Source organism: Pelophylax lessonae (genome assembly GCF_965119305.1).
Source record: "Pelophylax lessonae genome assembly, chromosome: 2".
Lineage (NCBI taxonomy): Eukaryota > Metazoa > Chordata > Amphibia > Anura > Ranidae > Pelophylax > Pelophylax lessonae.
Window position 1 is genome coordinate 454975169 of NC_138769.1, and position 27054 is coordinate 455002222.

The following is a 27054-nucleotide window of genomic DNA, read 5'->3' on the forward strand; positions in this document are numbered from 1 at the left end:
GCTTTGGACAGGGATGGCCATATTAAGGCCATTAGTTGTCAGAGAAATTCTGCCATGGTTACAAAGAAACCTACCTTGGTCAGATAAGCCACTTGTGCAATTTTTGCCTGGACTTTTGCTGCAGTTCCTTTATGCCTGGTTTCCACAATTGCTATTAGTGAGAGTATTCTACTGTGGGGTACTAATAAAGTAGGGTGCGGAAATGGGGTAAGAGATGGATACACAGCATCCCAGGTGTCAACCATCTGGTACCCAAGTCCACATGGAAAAAGGTTGGGAAGAAGTGACCAAGCACCTTTTTTTTTTTTTTTTTTTTTTTTAATATAAATAAAAGTCTTCGGTTCGAAGTAGTGGCAATAATGTGAGCTTTGGTGTGATGTAACATCTAGTCATCCACCTAGGCTCTGAATGGTGAAACTTTTACCGCCCAGTATAAACACTCGACTAGTGAAAAAACACCTATTACTTAAATTTTTTGAAAAAGTGCAAACACATTCCTGGTTTTAATTTTTTTTGCATAAAATTACAATTAAATGAGTGTACTTTAAGTAATGGAGATATGAATTCTTATTTGCAGCAAGGCTACAGTATTTGTCAAGTAATGAACCTGTCCATTTCAACTGTTCCTGATATGGGTCCAGGCTTTGTGGTCATGGTGGAAATAAGCCCAGTAGGGGCCTTCAGGGTCGGGGAACCATTGGATTTGGCAATGAGATCTGTACCTGTATAGTACCGTGCAGATAACTACAAATATTGGACTTATTGCCCGATCCAGTACCTGAAGCAAAATTACAGATGCCCTCCATAGTGTGGGTTCTGGGTACGGTTCTGAAGGTATTACCAAGGTTGCATTAACCCTGATGCACAGCATCTTTAGTTGTAGTTGAAGGCAGTGAAATATTGATTGAAAAATCCAAAATAAGGGCACTGGTTAAGCACTAAAAAACTTCTCCATAAGGGAGAAGAGGGCCGTCCCCTAAGGATACTGGCAAAAAAACATAGGTCTTGCAGAGTGAGGTAGGGTTATAGGGTTACACCCAGGGGACATGTCCAAAAGCTTTGCAAATGTTCAATCACCTGAAGATAGCAGCCTATAATCCACGAATGTCCTGTATACTATTAAGATAGCATTTTTGTACTCCGCGTAAATTTTTTTTATTTCTGTACTCACTCACCCCTCTACTCTGTGTAAGTTGACCTGTTGTGCCAACTCTAATTTTTAGTGAGATAATTCTGTTGTGAAGTCATATTTATCAAACCCATTTTCTAGCATGATTCTTTGCTTTGTGGCCACAAAGAATGAAAGCCCCTGTTACTTTTGGCAGGTACCATCTGCCAAATGCAACCCGCTCAGGTGAATGGGATCTTGCTTTAATTCGTTGGGCATGGCACATCTTCACAGTTGTGCAGGCTTTTAAGGGTTAAGAGGTGGTCACATAATGCCTCCTCACCGCTTGTCAAACACCCTATAAAGCATGATCCACTGTAACACTAATGTAAACTATCCCTAAAAGAGTAATGATGTGTAGCTGCTTTTCTGTACAAATTGCTGTGTTGTAACTCTTTGCAGTACCGTTGCAGCCATCCAGGATTACAGCGGGGGACCTTTTATGTCATAGTGGATATGGCTAGTACTGCTAAGTATGGATTCACTTTTATAGTTTTATAGGAACCTTTTTAGAGTTAGTTCCTTGATGGCTGAAATTTTCATTTTTTGACCTATTGTCCTCAGTAACTCATACTATTGAATTATTTTGTTTGAAAATTATTTGTAATCCTGTCAGCTTGCCTTTGTGGCATTGAGAAATCTAGTCAAGAGGTAATATTGTGGAGGCTGTCCGTACTGTAATCACACCCTGGACTCAGCATAGCAACAGTAGCCCAGTTCAAGCATCAAATGATATACACTAACCATAGATGGGTTGTACCTCATTCGAACATAATGATAGAACACAAGCAAAGTGTGATTATTTTAAAATAGATCTCATTAGGAATTCAGCAACTCTACTGATAGTTCCTAATTGGATATTAGCATCCTCACTGCTATAACATCAATTAAAGCAAAGAATTATGTAACCTATTTTGTTTAATTTATTGTGAATTAGAAACCTCTGGGTCTGACATTTAGTCCCCGTTCACACTGGGGCGACCTGTGAGGCGACCTGGTCGCCTCACAGGTCGCCGTAGGTCGCCTTCCATAGGGAAGCTGCGGACCCGTTCTAATAGGAGCGACACAAGTCACTCCGACTTAGAAAAAGGGTCCGGAGCTTCTTTGGGGCGACTCGGAGTGACCGTCATAGACTTAAATGTTATGAAGTCCGTGCCGGCCGCTCCGAGGTCGCGGGGCGCTGCTCGCACCGTGACCTCGGAGGTCGCCCCTGGAAGTCGGATCGCCTCAGTGTGAACGGGGCCTAAGGCTCCATTCACACCTGGGCATTTTTGAGCGTTTTTCAGCTCCAAAAACGCTCAAAAAAAACATTCCAAAACGCCCAACAAGTAAAACCCCATTAATTTAAATGGCCCCTGTTCACATCTGAGCGTTTTGCAAAACGCCTGTAGCTGGAAAAAGTACATGAGCTTCTTTTTGGGCTGATTACCAGCGTTTTTGATAGATGTCAATGCCTGCCTCCAAAAATGCCTGAAAAAAAGCCTGAAAATCGCGGTAAAATTGCGGTAAAATCGCTGTAAAAAAACACGGTAACACGCTACGCTCAAGTGTGAATGCAGACTTGGTGTTCAATTAAATTACATCAAATATACAAAATCAGCTCAAAAAGCCTTTCATCTGCAAAGATAGATATTGTATCAATCTCAAATGCTAAAAATAACATTGTATTTTGATGTATACATGCGCTGATTAATTAAATCGCTATTTACATTTTTTTTGAGCTGACGCGTGTGTGTGTGTGTGTGTGTGTGGGTAAAATAAGTATAGAACATGTCAACATTTTTCTATGTTAAAGCGGTAGTATACTCTGCTATATGACTTTTACCTACAGGTAAGCCTATAATAAGGCTTACCTGTAGGTACAATTAATATCTCCTAAACCTGCATGGTTTAGGAGATATTAAACCTGCATGCAGCCGCTGACGTCTGCTGCGCATGCGCTCTGAAGGTCCAATGGAACTTCAGAGCTTCTTGCTGGAAAGTGACGTCGTCGCGGCTATGGCCACTCACAGCGCCGGAGCCGCCGAACCAGGAAGAGACGCTGAGGGAGCTGACATGCCCAAGGTTGTCCAGACGACCGTGCCGGGGCTTCGTTCTAAGGTAAGTATTTCATAATGAGTTAGTATGCGATACAAGCTATATTGACATTAAACTTTTACCACATGTCTGTAACAACTCATGCAATCCATACATACAAAGAAACCAAAACAAATGGGTTCAGAAATTAAGTGTAACAAATGTAACAAATGTGTAATAAAATAGAATGACACAGGGAAAAGTATTGAACGCAAGAAGAAACTGAGGTGCAAAAAGCCATGGCAAGCCAAGACACCAGCTGAAATGTATCAGTATCAAGACAGCAATCCTGCCCCTTGTCAGTGCAAATTAGGATCAGCGGTTTCAGTCTCAACTGATGGGCCTATAAAAAGGTGTCTCATTACCAAGGTGTCACACAAGAAACATCTCATGATGGGTAAAGCAAAGAGCGCTCAAGACCTTCGCAACCCTATTGTTGCAAAAAAAAAAAAACTGATAGCATTGCTTACAGAAGGATTTCTAAACTTCTGAATGTTCAAGTGAGCACTGTTGGGGCCATAACCCGGAAGTGGAAAGAACATAAATTCACCATAAACTGGCCATGGACAGAAGCTCCTTGCAAGGTTTATAAGCGAGGAGTGAAAATAGTGATCTGAAGAGTTGTCCAAGAGCCAAGGACCACATTTGGAGAGCTTCAGAAAGAACAGGAATTAGCACGTACAATTGTTTCAAAGGGTACCTAATTTTGACAGGTTCCTGCTCCCACTCTTGCCTAGGCAATCCAAGTGGAAATTCCCCTCTTCCCTTCCCTTCTCACAGTCTTCTGGGACACGTCACAGGTCCCAGAAGACTGCTGGGCATTTCACAAAGCGCAGTGGGCAGCCGGCTCTGAAGCTTCAAGCAGCTCAGCTGGCCACCCAGTTACGATGCCGAACCCAAAGTCTAGCAAAGAACTAGCCTGGGTAAGGACGGTGCTGAATCCCAGGACAGGAAAATGTCCTGGTATTTGAGTCAGCAGCTACAGGATTTGCAGTTTCTCCAGAGTAAAAAAACACTTTAATGACTTTGGTTGTATGTTTGGGGTTGCTGTCCTGCGGCAGAATAAATTTGGGGCCAATCACACGCCTCCCTAATGGTGTGAACAGGGACAATTGGAATTGGATTCTGCATGTTGAGCAGTCAGCTGTAGGATAACGAGCTGAAAAACAAAGTGTGAATGAATGCTCAGGGCAGCGGTTACAGTCACAGCTAAGGCAGTTATCTAGTTCTGGAGCTAACCATTTGAAGGCACAAAAAATCTTGCACACTATTCGAGTCAGGCATACAGCTATAATACAGTCTTCAAACATGTTTCAGCTATGGCCCTTCACAGATGAAACATTGTAGTTGAAGCTGTATTGTAGCTGCAATTAATACATTGCTGTTTCTTTAGCTGTGTGCAGAAATTTTTGCTTTTACCTTTTGGAAGTCTGGGTGCATCCGACCAGAGCATCAGTGTTTCCTGAGATTGATTGGTAAGGTTGAGCAGTTTGTAGAATACTATTCATTCACTTGGAGTTTCCTATTGCCCAACGGCCTGAAATTGTTACATTAAACCGATTAACGACTGGCCCATGTAACTTTAATGCTGCAGGGCGGCCCTTCTGTCCAGAATCACGTGTGTATATCTACGTGATTCTGCATTTCTGGGTAGGGGGACTCTTGTTTTTTTTTTTTTTTTTTTTTTTATAAATGAAGGAATTGTCAAAAATTCTGTATTTTTTTTACCATCTTTTTTTTTTTGTTTTTGGATTGAGTAGGGGTCCAAGGTGCTTTTGGGGGGGGGGGGGGGGTTCGCTCGCTACCAGGCTGCATGCTTGGATAAGGGTCTGCTATGGTCTTTGTGGAAGACCCCGTGGCAGTTTTTTTTACGTTCTTTTATTTATTTTTTTTTTTCAATTTTGGCATGAAGTGTGTGGGGGGGGTGCTGTTTTTTTTTCCAGATCAAATTCCTGTTCAAAACTGATCAGATGTGCGATTCATATGCGTTCTTCCCATAGAAGGCAATGAGCCTGGAATCCGCATTTGTACAACACCTCAGTGCTCAGAAAATACACAGGGCTCTTTTTTAAATTTGCAGCGAACCCACACAGCCGATGCACCACATATATGTGAACTGGCTCCAAAGAAAGCCGGTTGGGTTCACTTCATGCAAATTGGATGTGGTTCAAAACGCATCTAATTCACATATATGTGAACAGAGCCTCAGTGTAAACAGCACAGAGCTGTTTTCAGTGACCAGGGATCTAGTTTGTTTTTCCTGGGAATTTAGAGATTCTCATTCCCTGCTTAGCAGGGAATGAAAAACTAACAAACAAACACACACACACGATTGCCCCAGATGTTAACCCCTTCCTGTCCAGTGTCAGTACAGTGACCTTGCATATTATTAGCACTGATCACTGTAATAATGGCACTGGTGATGTCAGTGGCAGGTGGTTCCCACAAACTGTCAGGTCGGCCATCACACTATTGCAGTCCCTTTTTATAAGCCTCTGATCGCTACCATTACTAGAATAAAAGATAAATAAAACTTCCAGTATATATTCCTTAGTTTGTAGACGCGTTAACTAATACACAAACCATTGTACACTTATTTTGGATTTTTTTTTAACCAAAGACATGTAGAAGAATACATTTTGGCCAAAATTTATTAGAATATATATATTTTTTTTTTCTCGATCGTTCATTGACAGACTCGTTTAGGAGTAGGACCTAGTTCCCTGCTGGGACTTCTGTCTTGGCAGTTTATTTTTGGGAACCTTTTTTGTAAGACTTTAATTTTTTAGTTAGTATTCCTGAGAGAACTACAAGCAACAGCCTCCGGGGTTTCGAACTGGATATCCTAGATCCCTAAGGTCTCCCAGCCTGGCCAGCGAGCATTAGCAGGTTATAGTCCAACACTAGGCCTCACCACATCAGAGCCCTGATGGACGGGGGCGGGCCCGCGAGTGGAAAACCTTGCCGGGACGCATACGACCTGGGATGCCCTGAGTCGCAGCGTACCCCCTGGCCATCAGCACCCCCACCCAGGGTGGAGAGGTAGTCCGTTTGGCACCCATCTGATGCCGTGGTATGGTGATTAAGTGTCCCCCCCAATAAGCTGGCGGTCTCGGGTGGACGTGGGCCCCCTCCCTGGGAGAGTCGGACCCTCGGGTATCCCTCGGTTTCCCTGACCTCTTGTGATACCAGGCCCCCCCCTTGGCTGTCCCCTCCCCCCACAACCAGGTTTCCTACCTCTGGGCTGCGGATGTATTGTGGCGGTTCTGCTGAGTCTGTCCTGGTGGGGTCTCCTCCTGGGGACCCCCTGATGCCTTATCAATGTAAAATGTTTTCTCATTGAAATGCGTGGGCGACCATGTTTTGGTTGTTCCTATAGGAATGCATGGGGGGGGCATTTTCTTGAAGTCCACGATCACTGGACAGCAAGGGAGAAGCTAGGGGCTCTAGGCATGACCCAGGGTGCTTTTCTGTTTCCTGTGCCAGATGGTTTCTGTTCTCTGCATAGATCGTTCCTGAATCCTCCAGACCGTTTGGTCTCGCTTCCGCCCCCAGGGTCTTCACCAAAGTGTTTGCTCTGGTGTTGGCATTACTGCGACTACGGGGGATTACGGTACTGGGGTACTTGGACGATCTATTGAGAGCAGACTCCCATTCAGCCCTGTTGGGCGACTTGACAATTAATGTACGGACTCTACTAGAGATCGGTTGGAACATCAATTTAAAAAAAAATCTGCCCTGATACCATCCCTAAGACTGGATTATCTGGGCCTGACTCTGGACTCCACTTCCGCGAGGGTTTTTCTTCCTCCGGGCAAGCTGCAAAAGTTGCAGGGTGCGATTAGTCCTCTCTGCAGACTTGCATGTGGTCCTTGGGTCTGATGGTGTCAACCTTCGAGGCGGTTCCATTTGCTCAGTTGCACCAAAGTCCTTGAATCATCGTTGATTCGGTCACAACAGAGGGGACTGCCCTATTATGGTAGCTTCACTTGTTAGCACTATGCCAGGGCAAGTCCTTCCTTCCACTGTATTGGACTGTGGTAACCACAGATGCCAGCTTGTCCGGCTGGGGAGGAGTGCTGGGAAAGCTCTGTGTCCAGGGGTCCTGGACAGTGGAAGAGTCCAGACTTCCGATCAATATTCTGGAACTCGGAACGATAAAGCTTTGCCTGAGTCATTGGACAACTGTATTACAGGGTTGTCCAGTCTGGATTCAATCAGACAATACTACGGCCCGGACTTGCATCAATCAAGGGGGCACCAAGATTGTCTTAGCAGCCTGGGAGGTGGCCGAGATCCTGGAATGGGCGGAAAAGTTTGTTCCAGCCCCTTCTGCAGTGCACATACCACGTGTGTAAAACTGGCAGGTGGATTACCTGAGTCGTCAGATGTTGGCTCAGGGGGAGTGGTCCCTGCACCCAGAGGTGTTTCACCTCCTGTGTGTCTGGTGGGGGACACCTGATGTCAACCTGTTTTGCTTCTCGACTCAACAAGAAGGTTTGTAGCCAGGTCGAGGGATCCTCTGGCCGATGCCGCAGATGCACTGGTGGCTCCTTGGGGTCAGTATGCGCTGATCTATGCGTTCCCTCCACTGAAAATCCTGCCGAGGCTTCTGCGCAGATTAGAGGTGGAAGGGATTCCAGTCATTCCATAGTGGCTCAAGAATGGCCTCACCGGTCTTGGTATGCAGATCTGGTAAGGCTGGCCGCCGATGCTCCTTGGAGACTTCCTCTCAGGGAAGATCTGCTGTCTCAAGGGCCGATCATCCATCCTGCTTTACAGTCGCTGGCTTTAATGGCGTGGCTGTTGAAAGCTAGGTTTTGAAGTTCTTTCTGGTTCTGTGATTCTTACACTGTTGAAGGCAAGGAAGGCTTTATTTCATTTTCTAGACCAGATGGCCCAGGCCCCAGTGGGATGCGGCCCATTTGGTGGGCATTGTCATATGCCGTATGGTGTGGCGGAAGAGCTTGTTGAGCGACCAAGCATCCAAGTAAGCCTTAGCGGATCTCCCTTTTCTGGGTGAACGCCTGTTTGGGGAGACCTTGGATGAAATAATCAAAGGCCTTAAGGTGTGGAAAGACTACTTTACTACCTCATTCCTCACGAGGTAAGGCTCCTCGCAGTAACTGAGGGCCCTCTGTTACGGCTCATACGCGGCTTTTTCGTGCCCCAGGGGAGCAAGAGCCAAGAACCCTTGACGTCTCTCATCCAGGACAAATGGGTTCACGGACTGATTTGCTCAGGGTACAAGATCAAACTTTGGTCATGTCCAGCAGACAGGTTCTTCTCCTCAAGTCTCCGGCTTTCTCCAGATTGCTTGCTGGATCTAAAGGAAGCGGTGCAGGATCTCCTTGTATAGGGGGTGATCGTGGCGGTTCCCCCCGGGGACAGGTTTCGAGGTTTTTACTCAAACCTGTTCACGGTGCCCAGAAAGGAAGGCAAGGTTCGTCCTATCTTAGACCTCAAGTCTCTGGACTGCTTTGTGCGGGTGCAGAAGTTCCGGATGGAATCAATTACGTCAGTGGTAGCCTTCTTAAATCAGAGTGACTTCTTGGCCTCCATCGACATCAAGGATGCGCATCTGCACATCCCTATATACGAGGGTCATCAGAGATATCTCCGTTTCGCGGTGGCGAAGGAGCATTCCATTTGTGGCACTAGCCTTCGGTCTAGTCTCCGCCCCCCCCCCCTCGGGTCTTCACCAAGGTTTTGGCCCCCGGTGTTGGCCCTGTTCTGAAAAAGGGGAATGCCATCCTCGGGTACCTGGTCGATCTCTTGTTGAGAGCAAAGTCTCACCCTACCCTGTTGGGCGACCTGTCAGTCACGATTCAGACCCTTCAAGAGTTTGGGTGGATCATAAATTTAAAGTAGTCGGCGCTGACGCCATCGGTGTGTTTGTCCTACCTGGGTATGTTTCTAGACTCCGCTCGGGCGAGAGTCTTTCTCCCAGAGGACAAACTTCAGATGCTGCAAAGCAAGATCGGGTTGCTTATGGACAACAATCTCTTCTCCCTGTGGACTTGCATGCAAGTTTTGCGTCTGATGGTGTCATCCTTCGAGGCGGTCCCCTTTGCTCAATTTCACATGCGAAATCTGCAACAGGAGATCCTTGTCAAGTGGAACAAGGATCCGCAGTCCCTAGACAGGATGATCTGTCTGAGCCGGTCCACGAGGTCAAACCTATAGTGGTGGCTTCTGTCGCCCACTCTGCGCCAGGACAGGTCTTTGCTTCCAGTGTTATGGAAGTGGATACCAGCTTGTCGGGCTGGGGTGGAGTGTTGAACAACCTCTGTGCTCAAGGAAGTTGGTCAACGGAGGAATCCTCCTTACTGATAAATATGTTGGAGCTCAGGGCGCTCAAGCTTTGTCTTTGCCATTGGACGACTCATTTGCACAGTTTCCCAGTTCGGTTTCAATCCGACAATGCCACGGCTGTGGTTTACAACAATCGTCAAGGGAGCACCAAGAGTGTCCAGGTGGCCCGGGAGGTGACCGACATCCTGACCTGGGCCGAGGATCATGTCCCAGCTCTTAATGCAGTTCATATTCCTGGTGTGGCGAACTGGCAGGCGGATTATCTGAGTCTGGTTCTGGTTCTGGATCATGGGGGAATGGTCCCTGCATCCAGAGATTTTCATCTCCTGGCTCGGCCAGAGGGTCTCGAACCCTGGCCACAAACCTTCTCGTTTGAACAAGACAGGTTTGTGGCCAGGGTTTGAGATCCTCTGGCCGACGCCTCAGACGCATTGGTGGTTCCCTGGGCTCGATATCGGCTGATGTATGTCTTTCCTCCGATTCAACTATTGCCGAGGTTCCTTCGCAGACTGGCGGAATCTGTGTCCGTGATTCTGGTGGCACCAGACTGGCCTCGCTGGTCTTGGTATGCAGACATGTTAAGGATGGTCGTGGAGCCGCCGTGGTGGCTGCCTCTGAGTGAAGATCTGCTGTCTTAAGGACCGATCTTCCATCCTGCTTTACGGTCGCTGGCTTTCACGGCATGGCTGTTGATGGCCAGATGTTAAAAGACAGGGGTTTTTCTGTCTCTGTGATTCTTACCCTATTGGGGGCTAGGAAAGCGACTTCCAGAAAAAATGTATCATCGTACTTGGAAGATGTATATTGCCTGGTGTGAATCGCACTAGTTATGCCATCGCTCGTTCTAGCGAGAGTCTAGGCCTTCCTGCAGAAGGGGGTTGAGCAAAGGTTGGCTTTGGCACCATAAAGGGCCAAGTGTCAGCTTTGGCCATTTGTTTTCAACGCCCGTTGGCAGCTACTCCTTTGATCTGCACCTTTATTCAAAGGGTGCGTCATTTGGCTCCTCCAAGAAGAGCCCCATTACCTCCGTGAGATCTGAACTTGGTTTTGTCTGTTCTTCAACAATCTCCTTTGGAGAATAATAGGGACTTTTCTCTGCCTCTGTTAACCCAGAAGGTGGCCTTTTTGGTGGCTATTACTTCTGCTTGCAGTGTCTGAATTGGCGGCGCTTTCCTGTCCCTCTCCTTCTCTGGTTATCCATAGAGATAAAGTGGTTCTTCGACCTAATCAGACTTTTCTTCCTAAGGTGGTGTCTGATTTCCACTTCAATGAAGACATTGTGTTGCCTTCACTTTGTCCTAAGCCAAAGCACCCTAAGGAGTTTGCTCTGCATTCTCTGGCTGTGGTTCGGGTGATCAGGGTTTACCTGTCGGCCTCAGAGTCTTTTAGGAATTCCGACTCGGGTTTGTCCTTACTGATGGATCTTGTAAGGGTTCGGCTGCGTCTGCTAAAACCATGTCTCGGTGGATCAGGCAGAGGATTGTTCAGGCCTATTTTTTGAAGGGTCAGGATCCTTCTTTCCCTGTGACCGCGCATTCTACTAGAACGCTGAGTGCCTCTTGGGCTTTTCGCCATCAGGCATCTGTTTTCTCAAGTGTGCAAAGCGGCGACTTGGTCGTCGGTTCATAAGTTTACAACGTTTTATAAGGTTGATCTAATAGCATCCTCAGATGCCTCCATTGGCCGCAAAGTTTTGCAGGCTGCTGTTTAAAAGAGACTTGGTTTCTTCTCTTTATAGGTTTTGACTTCTTTTTCTTATGGGTAAGCTCCTGTTGGTACTGGTGAGCTTTTACTGCCCAGTTGGCTACGTTTTTTTTTTTTTTGGCCCTGGACTTGCGTTGTTTGGTTGCTTTCTTCCCACCCCTCATGCTTATACTGCTTTAGGATGTCCCAATCATAATGAACCAAGGAGAGCTGCGTCTGTCAAAGGACAATGGAGAAAACTGGATTTCTCTTACGTCCTCCGACAGTCGCCGCCATCTTCATATTCGTCACGATGGGGTATTAGACTTTGCTCCGTAGGAGTAGCTAGGCAACAGAATGTTAATATTAAAGCTTTTAACATATCCCACCCCCAGGGGGTGGTCCCCTCAGTCAATACCCTCCTACTTCCTGTATCCATACCTCAGTTTCAATGTCTAGCTTGTCAGGAGTAGCTGGATGTCTCTATGCTGGGGCATTTTGTCTCAGCCTTTCTCTTCTTTTTTGATTTTATTTGAGTTTTTTTCTCTTTCTTTACTTAGCTGTTACTTTTGTCAGCATTAGTTAGTCCTTCTGATGAAGAGGATCATGCGGGCTGGGTCTCGGGGCTGATCCCCCTGGTCGCAGGTTGTGGGTCAGTGGCTTCCCAGCCTGCCATCGAGCGTTCAGTCAGGTACTTCTCCTGGCATTCTGAACAACCCATCCCTGTTCGGTGCAGGGATGCTATGGTGAGGTGGCTACCTCACTGGACGCTGTGCGGTTTCTCAACCCCAGTTCTTCTGCGTCCTGGATGCGACTCTCCCTGTCACATGTGCAGTGGCTTGTTCGCCTGTGCGGGTTCCCCACGCCATTTAGGAGGTAAGTGTATCTGTGTGGGGACCTGTCTGTTTGGGGGGTGTCAGTCTGGGACTGTGTAACCCTGCCTCTGGTCACACTGTTGGACTCCGTCTGCTGGCTGCATTCTGTGGGCTGCAAGGAGGGGGGCTGTGCTGCACTGTTCTGTGTCAGTTTTAGGTGCGGTGTCTCACTGTGTGACAGGCTGTGTGCTGAGGGACATGATTGTATCGTGTTATGCACATTGCGGCGACCGCTGCGGCGGTCCGCCATTTTTATTTGCTGCATGTGTTTTTGGCGTTTTCGCTGTGGTGGAGGAGCAGCGCTTCGGCGCCAAATGCCGCCATTTTGGCGGCGCTCGCTCCGGCCGCATGGTAGCACTGCAGGCGGCCATTTTCTTGTAGCCTTCCATAGGCTTTAATAGAGCGCCCTGCGTGACATCACTTCCTTTTCCCTGGGCGCACCGATCGAGGCAGCAGCAGCGGCGGTCTCTCCAGGTTTTTACCTCCCTATCCCTGTATCCTTGCCTGAGTTGTACTTTTTCCCTGTGGGGGTCGGCTTGTGCTGGTGTGTGTGTGCGGTGGGCTGCGCTTGCCGCGCTTTTTAAAGGGGCAGTTAACCCTTTATTCTTCCAAATACCTTGGGGCATGGATTCTCAGGAAAGCAAATTTCCTACCACATTGGTGGGAGGCCAGGGGACTGCTGTTTACCCCCCAGGGGGGGATTTGGCTACAGTTGTGGCTAACCTTGCTGCTCAGGTGCAAATGCTTGTGGCTGCTCAATCCACTAAACGGCCCAGAGTTTCAATTTCCTCTGATTCAGAGGGTGATGGTGATGGGGCTGCTATGGCTGGGGTCTCCTTATCAGGGTCCCGTTCCTCCCTGGATCTTGTGGGGTCCGAGGTGGAGGCTGAGGTTGAAGGGGTTGATAATTCTCCCCCTGGCTCGTCTGAAGAGCTTGCACTCATGGATGAATTGATTGCTTCTATCAAACAAACACTGCGATTACAGGATGAACCATGTCCTCCTGCTGCCCTGGCAGCTTATGGGACGCAGAAAAGACGCAAGACATCGCAGGTCTTTCCCTGCACTGATGATTTTCAGCGCGCTGTTAAGGAACAATGGCGCAATTTACGCAAGCCTTTTGCTGTGCCAAGTAGGTTCAAGCTGCGTTATCCTTTCACGCCCTCTACTGATGAGCGTTGGTGTGTACCGCCCCCGGTGGATCACGCGATAGCGGTTTTGAATAAGTCCACTGCGATTCCTGCAGAGGATGCCCCGGTGTTCCGGGATGCCACGGACAGGAGGCTGGAGTCTCTTGCCCGTCATACTTATTCTATTACGGGTTCTATGCTAAAAGCTCTGTTTGCTTCACTTATGGTAGCCCAGGCTGTCGCGAGTTGGACGCAGATGCTTAGACACTTCCTGGTGGCTGATTCTGCCTCATCAGCGACATTGGATATGGTGGATCAAATCCATCAGGGTGTCATGTATTTGTGTGATGCGGACTTGGATATAGTACCGTTGGCTGCACGTGTACACAGTGTGGCGGTATTGTCTAGCCGCCTGGTTTGGTTGAAGTGTTGGTCTGTGGACCAATCTTCGCGCAAGACCTTAGCCAATCTGCCCTATGATGGATCTCGCCTTTTTGGCGACTCCTTGGATACACTGATAAAGGGGATCACGGGTGGTAAGAGCACGCTCTTGCCCCAATCCCACAAGGCTAAGGCGGCTCCTGGTAAGAAGCATGCTTCTTTTCGGCCCTCTCAGGGGTCCTTTCGTGCCTTTCGGTCGCACTATAAGGGCAAGCCATTTAAGGGTCAAGGCTCCCAAAAGAAGCCGTGGTCAGGTAAGCAGAAGTCCGGCCAGTCCGGACCCGCTGCCCATAACAATGCGGCCTGAAGGAGCGCCCTCACCCAGTTCTGGGGTGGGGGGACGCTTGCTCGGTTTTCTTCAACCCTGGCTGGCCCGTGTTCGGGACAGGTGGGTTCAGGAAATCGTACGGTCTGGCTACAAGATCGAGTTTCTCTCTCAGCCGGAGAGCAGATTTTTTCCCTCAAATCTTCAACTGCCCCCGGAGCGTTTGCGGGATCTGCACCTAGCGGTGCCGGACCTGCGGGCTCAGGGAGTGGTGGTTCCGGTGCCTCATCGGGACAGATTTCGGGGGTTCTATTCCAATCTGTTCACCGTGCCCAGGAAGAAGGGCAAGGTACGTCCAATTCTGGACTTGAAGGCTCTGAACCGCTTTGTGCGGGTTCGCAAGTTCCGCATGGAATCTCTGCGGTCGGTGGTGGCTGCCCTGGTTCCAGGGGAATTCATGGCCTCCATCGACTTGAAGGATGCGTACCTTCACATCCCGATTTTCGAGGGTCACCAGAGGTACCTTCGATTCGCCATTGCGGAGGATCACTACCAATTCGTGGCGTTACCTTTTGGTCTCGCTTCGGCTCCACGGGTTTTCACCAAGGGGCTTGCACCGGTTCTGACTTTGTTGAGAGCCCAGGGCATCTCTGTCCTGGGGTATCTGGACGACATTCTGGTTCGGTCTGCGACCAGCCAGGGTCTGGTGGAGGCCCTGTCCGTCACGATGCAGACTCTGCAGGAGTTTGGTTGGATGATAAATTTTCCAAAGTCGACGCTGTGTCCGTCGATTCGTCTTCCCTACCTGGGAATGATCCTGGACTCGGTCCAGGCGAAGGTCTTCCTTCCGGACGACAAACTCAGGACTCTTCAGGAAGAAGTCAGGTCCCTCAGGGACGCTCCGTGTTCGTCCCTCCGGACGTGCATGCGGCGTCTGGGATTGATAGGAATCGCCTCGAAAGCCGAGACCTTCGCCCAGTTTCACACGCGGGGTCTCCAAGCGGAGATCCTGTCCAGCTGGGACGGGCGGCTGCAATCTCTGGATCTCCAGATTTCGTTGAGTCATCGCACCAGAAGGGATCTTCTGTGGTGGCTCCAGTCCCCGTCGGTGTCGGGGGGCAAGTCTTTTCGTCCTCTTTCATGGACGGTGATCACCACGGATGCCAGCCTGTCGGGCTGGGGTGGTGTTCTGGGCGTTCTGTCCGCCCAGGGTACTTGGTCGGAGGAGGAATCCTCCCTTCTGATCAACATTCTGGAATTGCGAGCGATAAATCTCTGCCTTCGACATTGGGCGGACAGGCTGCAGGGCTCTCCGGTTCGGGTGCAGACGGACAATGCCACGGCGGTGGCTTACATCAATCACCAAGGGGGCACCAGGAGTGCCCGAGCGGCTCGGGAAGTGGCCGAAATTCTGTCTTGGGCCGAGACACACATCCCGGCAATTTCGGCGGTTCACATTCCGGGGGTGGTGAACTGGCAGCCGGATTATCTGAGCCGCCAGACCCTGGACCAGGGGGAATGGTCCCTCCACCCGGATGTCTTCCAGATGTTGTGCGCGAAGTGGGGTCTTCCGGAGGTGGACCTGTTCGCGTCTCGTCTGAACAACAAGGTGAAACGGTTCGTGGCAAGGACGCGCGATCCTCGGGCAGACGCGTCAGACGCGTTGGTAGCTCCGTGGCATCAGTACCGACTGATGTATGTGTTCCCACTGATTCAATTGCTGTCCAGGTTCCTTCGCAGGTTGACCTCGGAACCAAACGCGGTGATTCTTGTGGCACTGGACTGGCCTCGCCGGTCCTGGTACGCAGACCTCGTGAATCTGGCGGTCGACGCCCCGTGGCGTCTACCCCTTCGAGAAGATCTCCTGTCTCAAGGGCCGATATTCCATCCTGCTTTACAGTCGCTGGCTTTAACGGCCTGGCTGTTGAAACCGAGGTCCTGAAGAACAGGGGTCTCTCCCCTGAGGTCATTCACACTTTGATCAACGCGAGGAAGTCTTCCTCGGGGAAGGTCTATTACCGTACTTGGAAGGCCTATTTTGCCTGGTGCGAGTCCAGGGGGTTTTCACCTCACACATACTCGGTGTCTAGGGTGTTGTCCTTCCTTCAAACGGGTGTTGACCAGCGTTTGGCGCTGGCTACGATCAAGGGTCAGGTGTCTGCGCTGGCCGTTCTTTTTCAACGTCCTGTGGCATCTAACTCCTTGGTTAGAACTTTTGTTCAAGGGGTGCGACATCTGGTCCCTCCTAGGAGGGAACCTCTGCCCCCTTGGGACTTGAATCTTGTTCTGTCCGTGTTACAACATGCTCCTTTTGAACAGATCAGGAAGATCTCGTTGTCTGTTGTCCAAGAAGGTCGCCTTTTTGGTGGCGATCACTTCAGCTCGCAGAGTGTCGGAGCTGGCAGCTTTGTCCAGCAAGTCTCCGTATCTGATCATTCACTTGGACAAGGTGGTCTTGCGACCTAACCCTTCTTTTCTTCCGAAGAGGGTTTCGGAATTTCACCTCAATGAGGACATTGTCTTGCCTTCGCTCTGCGCGAAGCCTAAACATCCGAAGGAGGTGGAGTTGCACTCCTTGGATGTTGTTCGGGCGATTAGGGTTTACCTGAAATCGACTGAATCCTTTCGCAAGTCGGATTCCTTGTTTGTCCTTCCGGAGGGTCCTCGGAAGGGCATGGCGGCGTCGGCTTCTACCATCTCCAAATGGATCAGACAGACCATTGAACAGGCCTATGCTTTGAAGGAGAAAGTTCCCCCTGTGCCTGTGAAGGCGCACTCTACCAGATCTCTGAGTACGTCTTGGGCCTGTCGTCATGGGGCTTCTGTGGCCCAGGTGTGTAAGGCGGCAACTTGGTCGACCGTGCACACCTTCACAAAATTCTACAGAGTGGATGTTCAGGCATCGGCAGATGCTTCCTTTGGCCGCAAGGTTCTTAGTGCGGCGGTTCCTTAGAGCCCTTTGTTTTGGGCTCCTTGGCTGTTTGGGATATGTTTTTGTCCCTAGGAATATTTGTTTTTTCCTGGGTTATTGCTCCTGTTGAGCAAGTTTTTTCTCATGTTGCCCAGCTGGTTTCCTTCCTTTGGTAAGGTTCCTTTCTTTGATGTGGAGACAGCGTTGCCTTAGGCGCGGCTGCGTTTCCCACCCCTCATGTTTGCACTGCTTTGGGACGTCCCCATTGTGACGAATATGAAGATGGCGGCGACTGTCGGAGGACGTAAGAGATAACGGAATTTTTGTAAAATCTTACCTGTAAAATTCCTTTCTCTGAGTCCTCCGACAGTTGCCGCCCCCGCCCCTCTTTGGGGTTTGGTTGTATACTCTACTGCTATTCCACTGAAACTGAGGTATGGATACAGGAAGTAGGAGGGTATTGACTGAGGGGACCACCCCCTGGGGGTGGGATATGTTAAAAGCTTTAATATTAACATATTCTGTTGCCTAGCTACTCCTACGGAGCAAAGTCTAATACCCCATTGTGACGAATATGAAGATGGCGGCGACTGTCGGAGGACTCGGAGAAAGGAATTTTACAGGTAAGATTTTACAAAAATTCAGTTTTTTAATCCTTTTCTCTGAAGTCCTTTGACAGACACAGCACCCGTTGGGATGGATGTGTTTTTTCACGGTTTGCTACGAAACTTTGTGAGCACTCTGTGCCCGGGGTTATGTTGTTAGGGAAAGCCCCTATGGGCGTGTCTGGTAAAAGCTTTTGAGCTTTTGCACTGCCTAGTCTACTCCTGAAGAGGGCACGTAACCCAATCGTAATGAAGCAAAGAGAGCAGCGTCTGTCAATGGACTTCAGAGAGAAGAATTTTACGGTAAGTTCTTACAAAAAATGTAATTTTTTGACTTACTGTAAAATCCTTTTAAGCACCCGCCCCTCTAGTTATGAGTGGGATGGGTTTTTTTTTCTTCTAAACACTGCAACAAAACTGAGGGCTATAGCAGAGTCTGTGGGTGTATGCCTGCAGGGACTGCCCCATAGGCGTGGTAAAGTTTTTTTCCTGCATAGTGTCCTACTCCTGTAGGGGGCAGCATAACCCTATGGTCAAAAAGATATGGAGCTGCATCTGTCAATGAACTTAAGAGAAAAGGGTTTTGCGGTAAGTCAAAAATCCAGTTTTTATGGGATATGTTTTATAGCAGAAAGTAAAAAATGTGTTTTTGTTTGTTTTTTCCCCAAAGTGTTGGCCTTTTTTCTTTTTACATAAAAAAAAAAGTCAAAATGATCAAATACCAACTGAAGTAAGCTCTATTTGTGTGGAAAAAAAATTATTTAAATTTAGTTTGGATACAGCATTGCATGACTGCACAATTGTAATTTGAAGCAGCGCCGCATAGCAAAAAATGGCCTGGTCACGAAGGAGGGTGGGGGTAAATCCTTTGGAGGGCAAGTGGGTAATTTGAGTGCTAAACTTTGTACCCCCTTGCTCAGTGACGTGCTTTTACAAAGTACAAACTGGCACCTCTCTTGGCAGGTATGCTCAGTTTCACTAGTGCGACTCCAAAGTCGCATGGCAAGTCTCAGCCCATTGATTTCAATGGCACCCGTTCCAATCTATGGGACTTTGAAAATCAGCGACTTTGAAAAGGTACCTGCACTACTTTGATGCAACTTTTGATGCAACTTTGATCCAGAGAGTGTAAAGATGGATCAAAGTCGCACTCTAAATCGTTTGACTTTGGGGTCGTAATAGTGGAAACGTAAACTTAGACAGCAGCAGCCTCTAGCGCTGGATGGGAGCTTTGGATCCCAAAGATAAATTGTCTTTACAGATTCTCTTTAGCCCATGCAGACAAAGGAAAATGTTGCTGCTTTGGTAGTCTTACAAACTTTCTTGTGTTTTACTCAGACTTCGTTTTTTCAGTTCATGTAATTCTAAACCGTTATATACATGATTGTTGTCTGTGTGTGTGTATACAGTATTTATATACACATTGTGTGTAGAAAGACAGATCGACACACTGAGTGGATACAAAAGTGACTTGAAGCCAGGATCACATGGTTTCTATAAACAGTGTTACCAAGTGGTTTAGTTCAATAGCTGTGGCATTTCTTCTCTAGCTAAACAAGTTTGTCAAGTTCCCCCTTCTTGAACACGGACTACTGTAGTCCTTTGGGCATTTCATTGTGAGAGACACTTGCGCTCACACCTGTTCATAATCTGCTAAGACGAAGATGGGTTTTCTATTGTCCCTGTTCTTACAGTCCTATCTCTTTCTCTACAGTGTATCCTTGCACAGGGGGAACTGCAGGCCAATACGGTTTGAACCACCAATGCTGGACTTCCATGAACAGTAAGCATTATTGTCTGCTCTATATATTCAATTCTATATTTACATATTTGCATCTCCTATCAGTCATAAAGGTGTTTTTAATTTTAGTATGTAATAAAATGTCTTCTGTATACCAGTAATGTTTTTGAACTTTCATTTTCTTATGTTTCTAAAAACCTATTTAAAAGGACAATTTTTATAAAAAATATATTTTGGTAGCGGTGTAAGAATAATTCATAAAATTATAGTATTCGTTATACGAATGCTTCCCCATAGGCTTACACACAGAACCTGGAGGCTCCAGCCACAAAAGCACGCAATGAGTATATGGACGTATGGACTGAATAGCCATTGTAAATGGGTTCTGCAAGATACTTACAAAAGTCAACTTAAATTATCACGTTTTTAAAATGTGTTTAAAAAATAAACAGTCATTGCACCTGCTGAAGCACCCTTAGCATCGTTCCAATTTGTGTCAGTCTCTCTTTCTCTCTCACTTTTCCTGCACAGCTTCATGTAAATGTAGTGAAAATGCGGGGACAATTGATATTGTCTTTACGCTTATTTATAAACTGCATAAAGAATCAGAATACTCTATTTACTAGTGATTTTAGCTCATTTAATGTGTGGCTTATTTGTCTTTATTCCCAGTTTATATTATTAAAGCTAAGCATGGTGAGTAAAGTCCGAATAAAGCAGAGTGGCTATGACAAAGCAAATCTTAGTGAAGTTCCCTTTCATAAACTTTCTTGACAAATTGGCTCTGTAATGCTCTGGTCCCCCACAGATCTCTCCCTCTGTTAGAAAAGTCACCTATTTCTGTGTACCAACTATTTTAAAATCAAAAATCTTTATTTTTAAATACTTCAGATTACCTATCATTGAGCTGGGGTGGCTGCATTAGTTTTGGGTTTTTCAAGAACCGTTTCCGCAAGTACAGAAAGTACATGTTAATCTTGCTAGAAATACACTATCTTTGTCATGCTTGGAGCCCAACTCCAATAAAAACAAATACCCTTGCAGTTTTGAATGCATATCCCTGTATAGGTGTTCATCACAAATTAGATTTTATGTCATTTAATTTTAAAAATTGAATGAAAAAATGAAAAACTTTGCACAGAATATTATACTGTCAAATAATTTCTTTTTTTTGTTGTTTTTTTAACTGCCTTCTGTTTTCTACTCTGGTTAAACTTTCATTCGCTGGTATAATATGTTTAATTACACACGCAGATTTCCTTCCAATGAAAAGGTTGTTTAGTTTACCAGAACTTGCTGCATAAAGAATGTCTGAATACATTATTATGAGAAATGTGATTTAATGCCCATAACACACATTTTCTTGTCCTGTGTTGATAACTGATTATAGAGATTCAAATTGTAGAGATTTTATTTTACGATCACTGAGTAATTTCCCACTTCTTTGTGGAAATCAAAAGCAGATGTCAGAGTTGGGTTATATTTTTATTGCATGTTACAACACCTTCCTCTTATCGTGTTAATGTTATTATGAAATAGAGTTTTAGCAGGTTGTGTGGTATCTCTATCTTTTTGGTTAGACTGACATTATTTCAAAGTTGGCAGTGGCTTGAAATGGATGAGTAGGTAAATACATACTCTGACCTACTGCAATAAATGGCTGTCAGAAATGCGTGTAAACAAGAAGTGCCCAGGCTTACTTGAGTCAAGTATTTTTATCTAGACAGGTAGAATGCGGGATTTGTTAGAACAACTACTGCCTATTCTGATAGTTGATTCTAATCAACGTTAGTGGGTCTTATTTAACATGTCAGAAAAAAAAAAACATTCTAATTCATTGATGGACACAGCTCCTCATCTTCATTACCTTTTGGTTATACTACCCTCTACAGGAGTAGGACACTAGGTAGAAAAAGAAACTGGCTACGCTAATGGGTAGTCCCAGGGGGGGTACTCCCTCTCTCTGCTATAGTTACTCAGTTTTTTTCTGCCTAGTCAGGAGTAAGGACCTAGTTCCTTGCTCGCATCTCTGGTCCTGGTATTTTTTCCTTTTTTAGATAGAAATTTTTCGCCTGTGTTTTTTTTTTTTTTTTTTTGAGACATCTGCAATCAACTGCCAGACTGGGCAACAGGCTGGATAATCTAGATCCAGTGGTCATCCTAGTCCCCAGCGAGCGCATGCAGACCTCAGCTACACGCTAGGTTGGCCACGGCATAGCCCCACCGGACTTGACTGGCCTGCAAGTTAAACGCCTCGCGAGGACGCATACGACCGGGTCTCGGCCCTAGTCACAGTGTTCCTCCTGGCCGACTGCCCGCGGATGACCTCTTTTTGCGAGTCGAGTCTCCTATTGCTCTGGTGGAAAACCTGGAGATCCCCATACGAACTCTGCAGGAGTTTGGCTGGATTCTGAATTTTTAAGCTAGACTGTCTGGGTCTGACTCTGGACTCGGCCTTAGCCAGAGTGTTCCTTCCTCTGAATAAACTCCAGAAATTGCAGGCTGCAATTTGTCTCCTGCTGCCCAGCAGATGGTCATCCCTCCGGACTTGCATGCGGCTGTTGGGCCTGATGGTGTCTACCTTCGAGGTGGTTTCGTTTGCACAGTTTTATACGAAAATTGATAAGACTTTTATGTCTGAGACTGTTCTTCCCTCAGACACTGTGGTAAATGGTGTTTGTTGTGTGTGTGTGTTTCTATTTAATTTTAATGCATACTCTGTAACCTTCGACTATCCACTGGATTGTTCAAGGAAATGGTCCTGTGAAAGTGGAAGAGTTACTGTTTGCTGTAAAATCCTTGCCATTCATTAGGTAACACTTTACTATGATGTGATTTCGTTCACACATCTGTCAATACCCTGTGTTTAAGTAGGATTTAGGCAGTGTTTTTAATGCCTCAAAACTGCCATTCATTGCCTGCCAGGAATATTATACTGAGCACCACACAGTGTAGTACACACAGGTGTCAGTAGTATTGTGTTAAAAATTAAGCAGAATGTAGCTTTCAGGAGGCATCGCCGCACATCAGCCTCCTGAATTGATTTTATTGGTAGGACACTGTAACTGCACCTTAACCACACTTTAAAGCATTTAAGGTGCAAAAATGAAAAATGTAATAAATGTTAGCTAGGTGCTGGGGAGAGGCAGTGGAGTTTCCTGTATCCCAGAATGCACTGGGAAATGATAGCGAACTACGACAGAGCAGCTTCAGCCACTTCCTGCTTGCACATAGTAGACGTGTGCTCCTATGTGCTTGCAAAAGCATCAAGCCAGCCAGCAATACTAGCATTGCTAGGAAGGAGCAGAGGCATTAAGCATTATTACCCATGGTAAAGCTTTTTGTGCCAGCAAGTGTCATGAAGGCGAATAATAATAATGTATCAGTACTCATGTGGTCATTGGGCTGATTCAATACCTGATATTAAGACTGATATCAGCTATGTAATCTGCTCCCTGCCAATCACAAGGCAGGGGGACTTGGTAGGGTAATTGTCTTCAGAAGTGGCAATAAAGAGAATACTTGGAAATTGATCTACTGTAAAGTTAGACGACGTTCTGGCGACACAGGATACCTCGTATCCATTGTGGCTCGCATCATTCTGGGTCTAACCATCTCAAGAAGGGCATCAAAGAAGGACACCTTCATGCAAGTATTATGAAAGAACTTTTGGGGGTGTGCATACAATTTGTGGTAGAGAGTATAGAAATGCCCCTGGAAATTCTCAGTGAGACACTGGGATGCATCAAATATCAGGCCAACTCCCTCATTTTCTGCAGGGCCATTCTTTCAATGATCTTCTTGAACTGGACCAGGCCAAATAAATCCACCTTGTAGAGGATTCACAAAAGTGCCTGCTATCACACCACACAACCTAACCAGTCCTTAACCTCCTCCCGAAGTTTTGCAAGGTTAAGGTAGAAGAACCGCACTCAGGTAGGTAGAAGCAAATCAAAGCAAAAATGGTTTATTCTTCAAATGAATAAATGAACAGACAGTGCGATGGGGAACAGATGTCCAGGTTGACGCGTTTCACGGCTCACATGGCCGCTTAGTCATAACCTTTTTGTCGTTCTGAGTGGACATCAAGGAACATCCCTCAGAACGAGTGCCTGCATCGCGGCCCGATCTTATGATGGCTGTGCTCACAGGACACAGCCAAGATGAAAACGAGATATGGGCGCTGTGATTGGCGCAGTCACGTGAGCGCCGGGAGGTGCTCTGATGTAAGGTAGAAATCCGCATAGGTTTTATGAAATGCATGCATTTGGACACATGTCCTTATTTAACTGAGGGGATTGTATGCCCGTATCATAGTGGCTTTACAACCACTTTAAAGCTGAACTCCACACATGGATTTTTTTGCATTGTTACATTGGCCCAGCTTTCAAGTGCCAGTTGAGAATCGCTGTACAAGTTGCCACTACTACAGTTATTGCTGGTCCTGTTCCTATGCTTTGCTACACAGTAACCACAGGGCTTGCTTCCTCACCCAGTACAGGTGCTGTTCACAGAATGCCTTGAAAAAGTCTTTCACCTCAACCAATCAGAGACCCCCTGTTGCTACTATGCAACAGGGCATTTACTTGGCATGGGTCCTGGAAGTCCCGGTGATTGCTGTAGTAGTAGTAGCAACTAACTACAGGGGTTTTCTGCTTCCACAGTGGTCCCACAGGTATGGCATATGCATGCTTACACTGGTGGAAGTTGGGCTATGCAATAAAATCCATACCTGGAGTTGAGCTTTAAAATACATTCGGTTAACGTAAGAATTAAATACATAGTGCAACCTTCTAGATCATAATTTACCTTTTTGATCTAAAATGTGCTGCCTCTTAATACAGGGAGAATTCGTATTCCTAATATTATTTGCCCAAGATCATTATTCAGTTGAGTACCATCCTGTATTAACCCTTCATTGTCAGGCAGTTTTTCAGTTTTCTGTGATAGTTTGAGAGTCCCTCATTCATGCAATACTGTTCCCAAATACATTGTATACCCTTTTTAATACTGTTTTTTAAAGGTATTTTTTTTTTTACTATAAAAAAAAAAAAAAAAAAAAAAACATTTTGGTCATCACAGTGATCACAAGGCACCAAGCTGCTCTGATTGGCCTAGTACACAGTCTCTGTATAATGAGGGCTCTGTACACTTTGATTGGCAGGCACAACAGCCACACGATGTCTGTTTATCTAGTGCCATTTATACATAGGACTGAGTAAATAACTGTCCACTAAAATTCCACACCGCACTCTTAAGCGGTTAAACCTTTATAATAGAGGCATGTTATGTTCTTGTGACTTCAGTCAAAAAAGCTATTGGGATTGTTTGCAGAACTAACATGGATTGGCTTGGCATGCAGCTTTTACCCCATGTCTTTTGATTTAAAAATTCAGAACCTTTTCCTGTATTTTTGTGGACTGTGTACAACACAATGAGCCCAATTGAAAACTATGAATTTTCTTGTTTCCAGAAAACCTATATTGTTCTAGGAGTTTAGAACTGTTGTGCAAGAATAAATCTTTTATTTTCAAATAGTAAATCAGTAGCATAATTCAAATATTACACGATGGCAAAGTTTTGAACACAACACTCTCTCAAGCCCTGCCTGCTTTATACATTTTCCTTGCTACGGTTTACACAAATCACAAGTCATTGAATGATCGTTCAAGTGTGTGTGTGTGTGTGTGTATGTGGAGTTCCAACCAGCTTACTATTATTTCAAGCCGTGTACTAGTTTACATTTAATATAAAGCAATACATTTAGCATGTATAGCGTTGGTGCAGGGATCATGGTATTAGCCTTGTCTGTGGGAATGCAGGTGGTAAGTATTTTATTATTTATACTTCTTGTTATAGCAGATTTTGCTGCCAGCTACCTATTTAAAGCTTGTTGGCGTACGGGTAATCTATGGCATGGGGCACAAGTAAGGCATTGTCTAAAGCTCCAGGACAAGTTTGTTCAGTAAACACACATATTTAATCATAGTTAAAAGCTTCCATGGGCAAAATCATTATCTTTAGATCTGTATAACGTAATCCTGTCATGAGATAAATGTGAATGCTGTCACTGCTAGCCCCAATCATTTATTTAATTTTCCCAAAAGATTTAGGAAACTATATCGCATTCCTGGGTTGATGACTAACAAATTATTAAACAAGCCTGGCAAACTAGCAATTTCAAAATTTCATTGCTTGTAATGGCTGTAACATAGATCTTTGGGGTCCATTCCCACCAGCCCAGTCTGCTGCAGTGCCTTAAAAACACATATATTTGTTTTCACATTGATGCACGTTGAGGTAGGGCAGTTTTTGGAATAGACTGCCCAACGCACCACAACTGATGAAAAGATGTGCATGGGTAAAGCAGTATAGCCTATCAAATGGATCTCAAAGCTGATTAGACAAATGAAACGTGGTTGGTTGCTGATGACGTGGTCATTATGGTCTTTAAATGCTGGCAGTTCAGCTAAAGTTTTTTTTTTTTTTTTTTTTTTTTTTGGTAAGACACACCAGAAACCTCTCTATCGTTTTTAACTTAGGTCACAGTGTGACTGGGGACCTCAGTTCTCCAGGAAATGGAACACTAGGAGGCTACCCCCCCCCCCCCCCCCCCCTTTGGATCTAATACTATGTAAATCGCACTTTAGCAGACACGGCAGGCATTGCAGTTCTGATACATGGGGATTGTCAGGAACTAGGCTGTCGCATTAGTTAGTGAGTGTCTCCCTTTCACAATATCAGCAGGACCGATTCTGGCTCAGCAGCAGTATTCTGTTTTTACTCGTTCAAGGCTACCTTCTTCTGGTACCTTTTTGGATTTAAAGTAGGATTTTTCAGTTTGCCTTATGCACGGTGCGAGGTTAACTGGCATATAGGATTTTATGATAGGATGACCATAAGCTGCCTAGGACTATATCACCACCAGAGCTGCCTTATGAGTTTCCCCTGCCATCCATTCTAGGGTTAGAAGAATTTCCAAATGAAATGCAAAATTTTCCATAGTTCGTGATAATTTGGGGAGCCATGTTATCTGCTGGTGTTGGTCCACTGTTATCAAGTCCAAAGTCCGCGTAGCCCTCTACCAGGAAATTCCAGGATACTTCATGCTTTAGGCTCCATGTACACGGGACGTTGTTAAAAGTCCCTTTTGAATGCTGGAATTTTTAGGACGTTTGAAACGTCCGTTCAGTCGCGTTTGTACCCGCGTTTAGCGGGCGTTTAGCAGCGTTTGCGGGCGTTTGCGTTTAGAAGCGTTCCTAGAGGTCAAAAAAATTATTCCCCTTTAAAATGGAAAAACGCGAACGCTAAACGCGGGTCATCGCGTTCTGATGCGTTTGAAACGCCGGGAAACACACGTTCGAACGCAAATAATTGCGTTCTAAAAACAGTCCCTGAACGCAACTGCCTGCAAATGACTGTAAACGACCTGGTGTACATGGACAGATAAGATAAAATGTAGATGGGTTCAGGGGCTTCTGAAAAAAACGCCCAACTGCTCCTAAACGGCCATTTCCAGCGTCCCGTGTACATGGAGCCTTACTCTGCTGATCAGCTTTATTGAGATGCTGATTTCATTTTCCCGTAGGAGTTGGCACCTGCCCAGCCTCATCTTTTATACTGTACCAAACAATTCTGTGATAAAAGGAGGGTTTTCACAGCAACAAATCACTCTGGTTAATGGTGCCACATCCCTATATTCAATATGAAAGAAAGCACTTCCCCTAAGGGTTTGGGACTTTTAAGGCACTGAAGATGTCCATGAAAGTATTTATGAAAAATCATACATTTTACTTACACATCGTGGAAAAACATAACCCATATAAAAACAGCAAACAATTGAT

The 27054-nt window shown here is 46.1% G+C and overlaps 1 protein-coding gene across 3 annotated transcripts in view; it reads left to right on the forward strand.

Moving 5' to 3' along the window:
* Nucleotides 1-27054, forward strand: part of TMEM131 (transmembrane protein 131) — a 483390-nt gene that overhangs the window by 145331 nt on the left and 311005 nt on the right. For all 3 annotated transcript variants that reach the window (XM_082245264.1, XM_082245263.1, XM_082245262.1), the window contains exon 4: nt 19184-19252. In XM_082245264.1, coding sequence (XP_082101390.1) covers nt 19184-19252 — 69 coding nt within the window. The remainder of the gene's footprint in view (nt 1-19183; nt 19253-27054) is intronic.